We start from the raw sequence: 12,971 nt of genomic DNA, 5'->3' as shown, positions 1-12,971 counted from the left end.
ACGTTCAGAATACAGTTTGTATGGCCTGCTAAGATCCGGACAAACTCGCAGATGACCTGCAAAGCATCCAGTCTTTCAAAGAGCACAGAAAGACAATTCATTTCACAAAGATCATGAGGTCCTCTCATAGTGGGTAAAGCTGTTCTTTTGGAGTTGCCACCTAGGACAGTATGGTCATTCTCCTTCCAGTAACTGGCGGGTCAGCTACGGACGTAGTGCATGTATCAGGTAAGGTGGTGCCGCAGTCTGTTTCAGCATCACGCCGTTTGGTCTAGCTGGAAGTTTATTGCACCCCTGAGTTCACCTGTACAGTTGGCCTTTTCTTCTGCTAAACAGAATAAATCTTCTCCTTCTTGTTTCTTGGACTTGGCTTGCTGGGTGGAGTACTTTTGCTGACTGTATTTTGCAGTGGATTCTGCAATGGCAGAAATAGGGTTTGCTTCCATCACTTACCCAGCACGTGTTTCTAAGAAGTATTTGTGCTACTCGTGGATGGATTCTAGTTATAACTTGTACTTGATCATGCTTTCACGTGAATCATCAGCAGGTGCAAGTATTTGAAGTACTATTACGATAACTTTAGCTCAAGTCAGACTTCCTTAGCTTTCCAGCCTTTCAGCAGATGACTAAGTTATTTATGTTTACATTTAAGATATAACTTAGAGTTTTATAAATAGAACAGTAAAGGGCATGACAATCTCAAAAAGCCACTGGAGACCTTGTTATGATTTTTTTTTTTTTAAAGACCTTTTTAAAATGTTCACATAATTTCATAGAATCTATAATTTCATGGTATAGAGAGTGTTGCCCAAAGCCCCATCCAGCCTGGCCTTGAACACTTCCAGGGATGGGGAGTCCACGGCTTCTTTAAAGCCACTGCCCCTTGTCCTATCACTACCTTCCGTGACAAAGAGTCCCTCCCCAGCTTTCCTGTAGGCCCCTTCAGGCACTGGAAGGCCTCTATAAGGTCTCTCTCTGCAGAGCCTTCTTCAGGCTGAACAACCCCAGCTTGCTCAGCCTGTCTTTATAGGAGACGTGCTCCAGATCTTTGATCATCTTTGTGGCCCTCTTCTAGACTTGTCCTAATACGTCCATGTCCTTCTTGCTCAGGGGGCCCCAGATCTGAGCACAGCACTCCAGGTGGGAGCCTCATGAAATCAGAGCAGAGGGGGAGAATCCCTTCCCTTGCCTTGCCAGCCACGCTACTTTTTGGTTTCAACCCTAAAGCTGAAACAACTGCTGGTTTTGGAGACTGATTTTTTGAGTTAAGTCATACAAATATTGGTGTTAACATTTGATGATTGCTAAATTGTGGGGGTAATGTAATCAAAATATTATTGCTAATCATATGTTTAAACAACTAGAGAGAGACTTTCAAGAGCACACTTCAGACTGAAGGTTCCAAAGGCTTTCAGTACAACTTAGGCATTTGGCTACCATATGTTCTGCTGAGTTTCCACATAAGAAAGAAATGTATGCATGTACATTCACATCAGGTCCATCCTTCACAATTTAAAAATATTACATAAGAAGACAATTTCACTAATGATGTGTAAAGACAGAAACACTAACTGCTTCGGACATCTTCATCCCTATTTGACGATGCTGGAAGTGAAGAGAAAGTATTCTATTTTTATTCAAAGCTATGCTGTCAAGTCATCATGAAATGTACTTTTTTTTTTTTTTAAGGGCCCAGAACCTACCAGGGTTTGGGCAGTTACGAGTAACTAGCAGAACAATATTCTTGTAATCTGACATGACAGATTACAATCTTAAGTGCATATATAGTCACAGTAAACATAAGGCTGACAAGGATTGGAAGGAATACCAAAATTGTTGGTGTCATAACAGTGTCTTTAAGTTTTTACAATTTACTGCCTCATTTTTTTTTGTCTTCAAAGATGCCTCAGGTAATAGAGAGTGTCTCACTGCAAGCCCTTCAGGGCAGGCCATGAATTCTTGAGTACGCAGCGCCTGCCACAGCAGAGTTCGAATCTTCATTTATACCAGTGCATAGTGTTGCCTTAAAGGGCAGAGAGAAAACTCAAGTGATTTAAGATTCCAAACATTTCAGAAAACTGAAAGAAAACATCAAAACTCCTTACTAGTTGAAAAGACTACAAGAATAGAGCATACTTGAAAAATTAATGTATGAACCAGCATTGTACATAACAATATTGCAGAAGTACAGTTCAGAGGGTTACTTATACTATTCCTTTTGACACTCATATTTTCTAATAATTGCTTTAATCTTTTCCACCCAGTTGTGCACAGCTGACGGAAAAAAAAAAAAGTTCTTTGCTGAAATACCCACCTAAATTCACATGAAACACTGTCCTTAACAAACCAGTCTGACTAGCAGCAGGAGATTAAAAAAAGAAAAAAAAAGTCCTAAAATCTGAGATAGCAGATGGTAAATTTCAAACTGCATGCTTTAAGTAACAAGTATGTGCTTTGAAATGAAAAAACTTGCACCTAAAATTATACTGTGCTGTCTGCTTTCACAGAAAGAGGACTTTTTTTTTTTAAGAGCACTTTTTTCTTTGCACTTCGTCTAATGACAGCTTTGTTCTTCAGCTGCTATTAAAGGGCACTTTATATTTGGCAATCTGGATATCAGAGATGAGGACACAGCATTATTGCTTCATTTTGCCTGAATATTTTAACTTTCCATTTTTTAGCTTTCAACAGTGCTAACAAAGTAAAGGGGGAAGGGGGAAGAATACGTATACTTTAATCGGGTTTGGGTTAGACCAAACAGAATAACACATTAGAGAAAAAAGCAATTACTTAAAAATAGTTGTATTTATATTCCACAATTTGCTCAAATACTGTTTTTTCTTTATAAACTTTCTACAGGATGTTTTAAAACAAGTTCTTCACATTGCTCGTCAACTATGTACTTATGGAATTTGAGGGAAATAGTTCTGGTTGTTTTTACAGTTTAACACATGTACAGTACCAAAACGATGGTGGTTAGTCACATGCAGTCCATATGAGATTCTAACATAACATTTAATGAATTTTCTGATGTTGACCACCCCTTTGATGCTGAAGGTAACGCATCTGTAGAAAGCAGGGACTGTAGATTTGGGTTACTGCTCTCTGCATCTTCCAGTTTTTCAGTGTTGTCCTCCCAATTTATGTGGAATCTTGTGACTCGGGGATTAGATGCCAAAATATTCCTTTGAAGCTGGGTGGGAAGAAAAGATATAAATTATGTGGTGTACATAGCAAACTGGACTTCACGTGCATATGGATTTCTTTCCTTTTACTCCTGTAGCCGTGTATGTCTAAAATAATTTTAAAAAAATCATGTGATTGTGAATCTATAGCTATTACATATGGATCAGAAATATGCTTACAGAAACACACCACTAGTTCATTTACTCTAATATCCTACTCAGCAAAATAAAAGCATCCTGTCTAGAAAGCAGTTAACTGTCCTATGCATTCAAGACTATACTAGAACTTTGCAAGTAAAGTGCAAGGGTTTTACCTTAGCCAGCACTTAAAGCAAATGACTATCCCCAGAACAATTTTGCAAGCTACAGGAGTTCGTAAAATTCTGCATCAATTTCATGGTGCTAGCAACAACTCTACCATTTACCTCAACTCTCTGTCCTTATAAAGATTAAAACCTTTCCTTATATTAAATGACTATGCGTTAGATTCATTTTACTATCTGAATTTTAATTTGTCTACTTCAAATATTAAATTGAGAACATTACTTAGATTTGGCAGTTGACATGCCTAGACACTAGTCATGTATTTTATTCTTTAGGCTGGCCTTCATTTTTCTTGAAAGAAGTGTTCCATCTGCTTATGTGTGCAGCAAAAAAGATGCTCATTTTTTCTGAATTTATCACCATTTCAAAATATTGCACAGTTAACTCCAAAGGATGGCAAATTAATAACAAGTGGCCAGTGGCCATAAAGTTGAGACTGGTCACAGGAAAGGTCTGCCTCAGCAGAAGTGCTGATTTCATTCCTTGAGAAAGTGTGCCCCCATTAAATATTTTCCCACCCCTTATGCAAGCTAACAAAATCTAACAAGATCATTTTTTTTTTTTTTGAGCCTAGTAGGTCTGTTTCCCATCAATTACAATTCAAAATGCTTAATAACCTTAGTCAAATTAAGAACTTGTACAAATACATGATCACTGTAGCTGTTCTTGTTTATATAAAAACTGCTTCTATGAAAAAACAGAATAACAAGTAGTTCTAAACTGTTCAAAACAGAACAACAAGTAGTTCTAGGCATTTCTAAATTCAACTGCTTAAAGAAAGTTAACATTCTGGCATTCACGCTAAAAAAAACAACAAGGATGAGTTCAACAGCATAAGAAAAAAGGAAAGGAGCAGATTACAATTCTAAGAGTCCTCAAAAATTAACCATGATTTTGAATTTTGAGAACGTACTAAACATCTGATTCTTGAAAATTAAGTTAGGCATAGTAAAAATTAGCAGCTTTAAAAAAAACAATTTAGATATCAATTCAGTTTAGTTACATTTTAAGATTGGTTTCAGGGACTATGGGGATTATTAATCTCTGTACTAGTTGTTACAGTACAACCATTATTCCACTCAGTTCTTCATGTATCTGGTTATATAACTCATGCAAACTTGAGAAGCAACCAATTTTTTTTTTTACCTTCACAAAACTTTGGAACATGAGCATGTACACATAACATCTCGTAAAGAGAACCCAGAAATGGACCACAAATCCCCAAGACCTTCCATGAAAGCAAACCAGGATGCTACATGGAAGTTTATTAGTTTGTGCAGGAATCTGCCTGCATGCGCTGTTTCACAGGATTTTGACTGACTAGTTTTTGTTAGTTGATCTTCCTCCTCAGGATTATTTGGAACCTAATACTTTATTTCACATCTCATTTTAACTCTACACCTCATTCATTTTTAAATTTTTTTTTTAAAACCATTAAAAAATGTTTGTTTTTAAACTTTAAATACAAATTTCCTCGATCAAGTTGTCCGTTGATTGGATCCAGTCATCTGGCCTGCTCTAACAAGGCTACCTATCTTCTCTCCTTTCGTAGAGAAGTTGTTCTTCACTTTCTGTTTTGCAGAACTGTAGGTCTTTCTTAAAAATCCCTTTGTATAAGCGTACCTTTGATACGTGTCTGGAACAGGAGGTGCCTTACCTTAGAAAAGTCTGGCTTTACTGGTGGGTTCTCTCTCAGTTCTGTTTCAGTATATTCGTTGTTTACATAGTAGCCGACTCTAATAAATTCTTGACCTCGGTAAGTGCATGTTATTAGCACGACTGTTACGCCTACTGCATCTGCATCTGGAATAAGCCCTGGGTTAGGTGCATCAGCCTAAACATGAAAGGGAAAGATCGATTAAAATAAAATCAATACCACATACCTATCTGGCAGGAGAATCTGAAATAGCTTGTCCTAGCAGCTGAGTAGTGACTGTATGCAAATTTGAAAGGTTTCTCCATGTTAACCAGAAAATATACCTGTTTTTACAAAAACATCAACCCTGAATTTAGGGCACCATCTTCTACAGGCAGAATTAGTTTGAACACAGTAATGTTGTGCTGACATTTCTCCTGGGTGATCAGACAGCTTTGATCCCAAACTGCTTTTAAATACATGATTAGCTGAACAAGCGTGCCAACACCTCTCCAGTTCCACAGTGCTGCTGTTCTCCAGCCCCTCGTAGTAATTGAGTAAAAACTTTTCATACCTCTTCGGTTGAATTGATCTGTTTTTAACAAGACTAAACCTTTAAAAATACAGGCTAATTCAGACTTCAGCAAGAAGAGGAGGGACAGGTTACGCTGACATTTGAGCTGTCTAGGAAAGGAATAAATGGCTCTGTCTCATCTGCTGCCGTGTGCCCGTATTTCTTCAATTGCATGCAATTAAATGCATCATCACTGAGAGACATGACATTTTCAGCCAGTATGCAGTCCTAACTAATAGGCAACTCTTACAATCTCCCTTATATCCTTACTCACCATGGCACTGCAATTATTAATAATCAATAGAATTTGCCTCACCAGATGTGGCTCACATCAGTCTCTTAAAATGTTTTGTAACTAAACATTTGTTGATGGAACATGGTGCCTCATTCTGCTCTCAGACTCAAAGTAGCAGCAATCTAAGCATAAATGAAACAGCCTCATATTTACAACTTTGCATGAAAAATCTGAAGCTGATAACAAACACCTTTGTTCCAAGCATAAATTAGTAATAGCAATGTATGTTAGAGTGGCTCAGATGTGTTGAATCCTGCCTTAGGACAGAGAGTGAATGGGATTCTCGCTGTCCCTCTTATCCCTGTTTTTCTCCGGTATGTATATGCTCTAGCACTACAAAATCCAGGAGCTAGTAGTCATGCATCATTGACTTCTGCTCTTTGCTACTTCAATCCTGAGCCTTCAAACCACTCTAGCTTTTCATAAAAAGCTGTAGGCACTCTGCAGAACGATTAAATGAATCAGACCTCTCAGGTACAAATATACTGGGGGGAGGAAAGCAACCAGGGAATCAGGTAGAACACTCCTTCCTCCAGCCCTGAAGGGAAGAGAAAGTGACCAAATAGCTTTGCAACTTGTACAGGGCAATGGAAAATATGGCCAAGGAACTGGAGAAATACAGAAGCTCCACAAAAATACAAGAACTGCCAATACATGAAATCGCTATTTCAAATCAGCAGTCTTGTTCTAACAGTGCCCAGGGCGATGTGATTACTTAAAATTCCAGTAGGCAGTTACAGAGTAATATTTTGCAAAAAAGGACATCCTTCCATTTAACTCCCTGTGAAACACAGCTCATACCCTAATACGGGATTTTACCTCTCCCAGGCTTCTTCCACTGTCACTTCATGTCCTGTAATATGCTATGATACAGCTGTGAACCTGCAGAAATCCTGTTTTAATCCTACTTTGCTGTTGAGCAAAGGCATTGAACGTGGTTTCAAAGGAAATGTTTTCTTTTCTCAAAATTTTAAACTTCCTGCCCTAGATGTAAAGCCTCCTGATTCCTCAAGGAACTGGTGAACATGCACAGGTTAGGGGGGAAGAGAAGACATTGATATGACAAAGCGGCGAGCGAGAAGTTGCAAACATATACTGTGGTAGGCAAAAAGAGGCAGCAGAATTAACTTTTGCATAAAACCCACCATCTTAGTATGCCAAAATTACTTAAGAAATTTATGAAATCACTCAAGATATACATTGTTTGAGTTATCTTGCTTTTCTACATAACACACAACTATTAGTACAGAGTAGCTAAATTAGTGTAAGGTCATATCCCCACTTCAAGACTGTAAATTATTTATGTGCCTATATTCTCAAAAAGAAGCTCCTGAGAATTTATTACAAATCCCCAGGAGCACGGAGAAAAAGAATCATGTTTCATTACTTATATATTAGTATTTAGATCCAAATAGGCCAAGATGTAGGTCTTTAGTATTGAAGTCTTTTTAAAAATATAAAAAAAAAAAAAAGATTATTGTGCAAGTCTGATAAGCACAATACTTCTCCATCTTCCTGTAGGTGAGGCTGACTTCCCAACCTGATGCGCAGCCTCTCCTCAGGATTTTATCTGTGTGGCACTCCATTTTACTTGCTGTTTCAGCCATTTTCATCTTAAGAAAAACCTACAGCGTAATACTAGTAAAGTTTTATACATCTCTACAAGAAGTTCTTCTCTGTGCTCATTGGTGAACACAGTCTCTTTTTTTTTTTTTCCTACTCATGTATACAACTCCTGCAGTTCTACACTTTGTCCCATCCTGGCATTCCCCTGCCAGTTCCCTCCACCTGCCAGGCAGTTTCAGTTTGGTGAATAAAGTAGCTCAAACTGGCAGCAAAGGGTTATTAGAGCACTTTGGCTTTTGGTAGTCTCTTACATACACATTAGCCAGGTCCTACCCTCACTTGAAATCCAGGGCTTTTGAAGTTTAATATACTTAGACCAATAGTACACCCATAAGAAAAAGGAGAGATTATTAAAAGGCAGTAAGAGTACTCAATCTAAGCCAAATCTGTACATACCTACTCCTAATTTTGCTGTAATGTCATCCGTAGCTATGATATAATGGATACGAGTCTATCCTGCAGAAACTGCAAGTCCAGTAAATTTTATTTTCAAGGTCTTCCTGTATCACACAACCAAAACATGCCTTTTGAGGCACCTGCCTTCTGCTCCTTCGCATTACTATCAGCAGTAAATCTTTGAGATTGAACACAGTGCCTCATTTAAACTAGAGATGGAAATGCCAGCTGGTATCTCTCGATCTACCACTACAAAGTAGCCCATTTTGAGGGTGATAGAGGATCACCTGGTTCTGACCAATTAATGCTACAGGATGAAATTGCTCAATAATGGAAGTACTGTTAATAAATGATGCATTTGTTATCTATCTGCTTCATTTCTAGCATGGGAAAAATTAAGCCCAGCTCTAAAAGCAGAGTGAAATATTTCAAGGCTGATTTGCACATGTGGTTAATAAACATAACCTCCAGCCTGACCTTATGCCTTTAGCCCGTCCTGTGAGGAGGAAAAAAAAGTTATATTCAAAAGTTTCAAATGTTTTCTGAACCTTCTAAATAATTGGGACTTACAGTAATAATTAGGATGCCTAACAAACTTTGTTATCATTTTAAAGCAGTTATAGTAACTCTGATAAGTAAGAAAATGTGTTAGTTGGAGTTATTTTTGAAGAAAATGCTCATACTTCAGTATGCATTTGTCATTAATTAGTTGAGTGAATTTATAGTGTTTGGGAAAGTGGCAAGGTTCATAAACAAAAAGCTGTTCTCATTTTCAGTCTGATTTTTCTGTGGATGGATTTTGCTCTCAGTTTACAAGAGAGACACTAGTATTTGATAAACAGGGGAATAAAGTGAGCTGAATCAGTGTTTTGATTAAAAACAATTTCCATAAAAACTCAGACAAGTTTAGTTTAGTTTTTCCCCTCTGGTTGATCTAACCAGAGTAGAACATTAAGCCATCTTGGTGCTCCTCTTTCCTTGTTTTCCTTCCCTCAAGTATTCCTTCTTAGTAGCTTGTGGCTTTAACAGCAGCGTATTGCCACACGCTCCAGAGATTGTGGGACAGTCTTTATCTAACCACTCACGTCCCAGATGTCTGCTATCTACAACTGGAATTCTGTCTTACTGTATGAATCGCTGTACTGCGTTGTGACTTAACATGCATAGCCAGACATCATGGCTGAACATTTATCTGGCCAAACAGAAATGAATTCTTGACTACTCCGGCACAGGTTCACAATGAATTTGTTCACCTTCTTCTGTAGATGTTGTCTACATTAACCTGGTGCCCCTGACTGTCTGAAACCGCCACCAATTGCTGTAGAGCTAAGCCCAGTGATGTTAGCATAAGCCAGGTAACTGACAGTCCCAGTTAGGGAGTGGTCCAGAATAGATTTATGAACTGGACTTGTCAAAATTATCACTAGCTACAGAGCCATGCCTTCTATCACTCTCTCTAATTATTGACAGCACAAGTGAAAATATTACCATGGAAATATCAGGGGCAAAAAACAGCTAATGAGAAGCAAGCTGTATCATACATGAAGAGCTGACTGAAATTCCTTCTAGCTTAGCATTATTTTTAAGTGCCTCTTTATATGATACAGTCATCATTAGACATCAAATTAGCACAACTCTTTCAGGAACAGTTAAGTGAAGCTTACCTGAAATACAAACATGTGTCTGCCTGCAGGAACAGGTCCTACTAAAACGGAGTCTAACACTTGGTCATACTCTTCACTTTCAGCTGAACCCACGTAAATTATTTTCCATTCCAAGTCTGCAGTAAAACAAACAAAAAAAATCACAACAATTGTTTATCATTACAGTTAAGCATCTTCCACTCTTGACTGCACAGAGTTTTGCTTAACCTAAGATTGCTTCTTTGGCAACTAGCATAAAGGGATAGGGACCAACCTTCACTTGGGAAATTTATTGATGCTCGCCCCAGTCCTCATGATCTAGATCATCCCACCGTCTTCCTCTATTCAGTCTCTACTGCAGGATTCCCTCTATTTTCATAGCCAGGTTTATTTACAAATTTCATACAGAGGACAGGGCCCATTTACTTGTTGGGAGCAGTGTTCAGAATGTCCTTGGCCTGTCCCCAGAGGCATACGGGCTGGGACGATGCCTATACAACCCTATACAGCAGGGCACACCTTGAATATTGAATCAGCTCCCTCTCAGAAGTTCCCACCTTCCACAAATATACTTCACAGCTGCTACACCAATCACATAAAGCACTTAATTGAATAATGAAATCCACTGAGTAAGCACCAGCCACACTAACTTTGTGCCTCCATTCCTCCACGTGTGCAAGCTGTGTAACCTGAGAAGTATATAAAATCCTAATAGCATGATTTGATCTAATTCACACTGATGATATTGGTGTTTGAATTTTATCCTGGAATAGAATCCCAGGTAGGAGAATCAAACAACCACAAACCCATGTGCAAAATGTAGCACTTCACTTCTTAAAACGACGCGCCAAAATCAAACGTTTCTTACAACTGATATGTTGTATTTCTAATGCACCCTGGTCACCACAGGTGCTTGAAAGATAAAGCTGCAAATTAGCATTCATTAGTTCTTCCTGGGCCAGCTTTTCACTTTAACGTTTTGATTTAAAAACACATGCGTAACCACACCTGTATAAAACTAACCTGAGAATAGAGGTTATTATTTTTAAACAAGAGGAAAAGAAAAGAAGGCTGTCATTACGGAATACTGTAACTGAAGTTATTGTTTGTTTGTTTTTTGGTAATGGATCTGTTGCTTAAAACAGTGCCTTAAAATGGATATATTTCTTTTTTCTCCTTATGAGCAATGCCCTGATTGGGTGTGCAAAAGCACTACCCCATAGACAAATACATTTATGTTTTCAGTATTCTTTGCAAAATATGAAGGTCTACGTTATGGTTTCCTGATGCAGGACTGGAACTTAAGCAGAGGAAGAGCTAGCACGTTAACAAAACTTGGCTGCTTTAGGATTGCAGTTGTTTTTCCTCAATAATGAAATCTTACCGTGTTCAACATGCAGGTTTTGGGGCTCTAAGTAGCATACGTTAACAGGGCCCAGGAAGTGGTTTTGCTCCTTGCACACCACAGCACGATTGGCCAGGTGCTGTATCAGGGGTCTTATTTACCTTGTAGGCACCCAGTGCTAACTCCTGTGGGCACTGCAGGCTGCTTGTCTGGGTCAGTTAGTGACTGCTTTTGTCATACCTGTCCAAGGCACCAGGTACGAGAACTGAGGACTCTGAGGCTGGATCACTTAAGATTATCACTCCAGGGGAACAGCACGAAACTCATTCTAAACCAGCAGCACTTAAAGTTGAAAAATCATCCACTTGATGGACCTGATGCTGCTTAGGAATCCTGATGCAGAATGATAACTTAAAGGGGGGGGGGGGGGCTAAACTGAGGAAACTGAAGACGGGTGGTACGCAGGGCTGGCTGAAAACAGCACCACAGACTGTCAGCACGGGAAGGCTACGGCAGCGGCAGCAGCTTTTAAAAGCAAGATTAAACCAGATGTAAACGCGAAGGCCAGGCCCTGCTAAGGGAGGGCCCTGGCGGGGTGGCTTCATCGAGCCGCTGCCGGCAGGGGGGCGGCCGGCACCGCGCACACCCCGCGGCCGGGCCTCGCCCCGCGCCCGCCGCCGTTCGAAACTCCCGCCCGGGGGGCGCCGCGCGGCCTCTCGGGGCGGCGGGGCCGGGGCCGGGGCCGGGCCCTGCCGCCGGGCGGCGCTGCCGGGCCCCCGCCAGCCCGGCCCCACCGGGGGCGCCCCCCTCGGGGGTACCCGGCAACTTCGGAGCCCCCCCCCCCAGCCCCCGGTCGTTGCCCAGCGCCGTGCCCGCACCCGGCGCCAGGCCCCCGCCGCCCGCCCCGGCACACAAAGCTGGCAACATGGCTCCCTCCCCTCACAACTTCCTCGCAACTTGCAGCCGGCCTCGGCGGCCCCGGCGCGGCGCGCAGGGCCCGGCTCAGCCCAAAACTTCCCCCGCTGGGCCCGGCCAAGGCCGGCTGGGAAGCGCAGCCCCCCCCCGAGCCCCCCCCGGCCCCCGGTGCGGCCGGCGGGGGACGCGGGGCCTGGGCGAAGTTGAAGCCTGGGGCTGGCGGCGGGCCGGGGCGGGGGGGGTGGGGGGGGTGGGAGCCGCGCTCACCTTCCGACAGGTCCTCGATGCACTCGAACGTGATCTCGAACTGGAACGGGTTGTAGAAAGGAGAGGGGTTGTCCAACACCACTACATTGTTCACCTGAACCTTGGCCATATTTCAGGGAAAAAAAAAGAAAAAAAAAAAAAAAACACCAACAAAAACAACCCGCAAACAATAGGCACGGCGCCGCGCCGCCAAGTCCAGCAGCGCCTCGGGGGCTCCGCCGCGCGGCCGGCCCGGCCCGGCCCGGCCCGGCGCCCCCGCCCGCCCGAGGCTGCGGAGCCGCGACTTGAGCAAACTTTTCTGGCCGCCCCCCGGCTCCGGCTCCGGCTCCGCGCCTTTATTTACACCGGCGGCGCTGGGCGCCCTGCGCGGCGGGCTCCCCGCTGCAGCCCATTCTGCCCTGCTCGCCGCCAGCGCCCGCCCCGATTGGCCGCCCGCCGGCACAGGGCCCTCCTTCCTCGCTCCCTCCTCCAAGATGGGCTCCGCTCCGCTCCGCTCCCCGCCGCTCCCCGCCCCGCCGCGCCCCCGCCCGGCCACCGGCCGCAACCGCCCCGCGCCCGGGCGGGGCCGCCACCGGCACGGCCGAGCCGGGCGGAGCCCAGCCCAGCCCCGCCGAGCCCCCGCCCGCCCGCCTCGCTCAGCGCCATCCGCCATGTGGCGGCGTGCCCCCGGTTGCTTTCCTCCTCAGGGCTTTACCCCCTGCGCTGGGCTCTGTGGCCCCCAGCTTTTCAGGGTCTCCGCCGCGGAGCAGCGCGGCGCTGTGGTTT

General features: G+C 42.8%; 2 protein-coding genes across 2 annotated transcripts in view; one reads left to right on the top strand and one right to left on the bottom strand.

Annotated features, from left to right (window-relative positions):
* The window catches only part of MCM9 (minichromosome maintenance 9 homologous recombination repair factor), a gene marked incomplete at both ends in the record, with an annotated part of 44,087 nt that overhangs the window by 16,740 nt on the left and 14,376 nt on the right, over nucleotides 1–12,971 (top strand).
* On the bottom strand, nucleotides 2,129–12,693 carry ASF1A (anti-silencing function 1A histone chaperone). Its single transcript, XM_084283636.1, has 4 exons — nucleotides 12,207–12,693; nucleotides 9,701–9,816; nucleotides 5,167–5,343; nucleotides 2,129–3,193 (listed from the first exon to the last, which is right to left on the bottom strand). The coding sequence occupies exons 1-4, from the start codon at nucleotides 12,313–12,315 to the stop codon at nucleotides 2,981–2,983; spliced, it is 615 nt and encodes a 204-aa protein (XP_084139762.1). The 5' UTR covers nucleotides 12,316–12,693; the 3' UTR covers nucleotides 2,129–2,980.

The sequence above is a fragment of the Netta rufina genome (assembly GCF_964035555.1).
Source record: "Netta rufina genome assembly, chromosome: 3".
In the NCBI taxonomy this organism is placed as follows: domain Eukaryota; kingdom Metazoa; phylum Chordata; class Aves; order Anseriformes; family Anatidae; genus Netta; species Netta rufina.
This window is presented reverse-complemented; position numbering and strand designations above follow the sequence as displayed.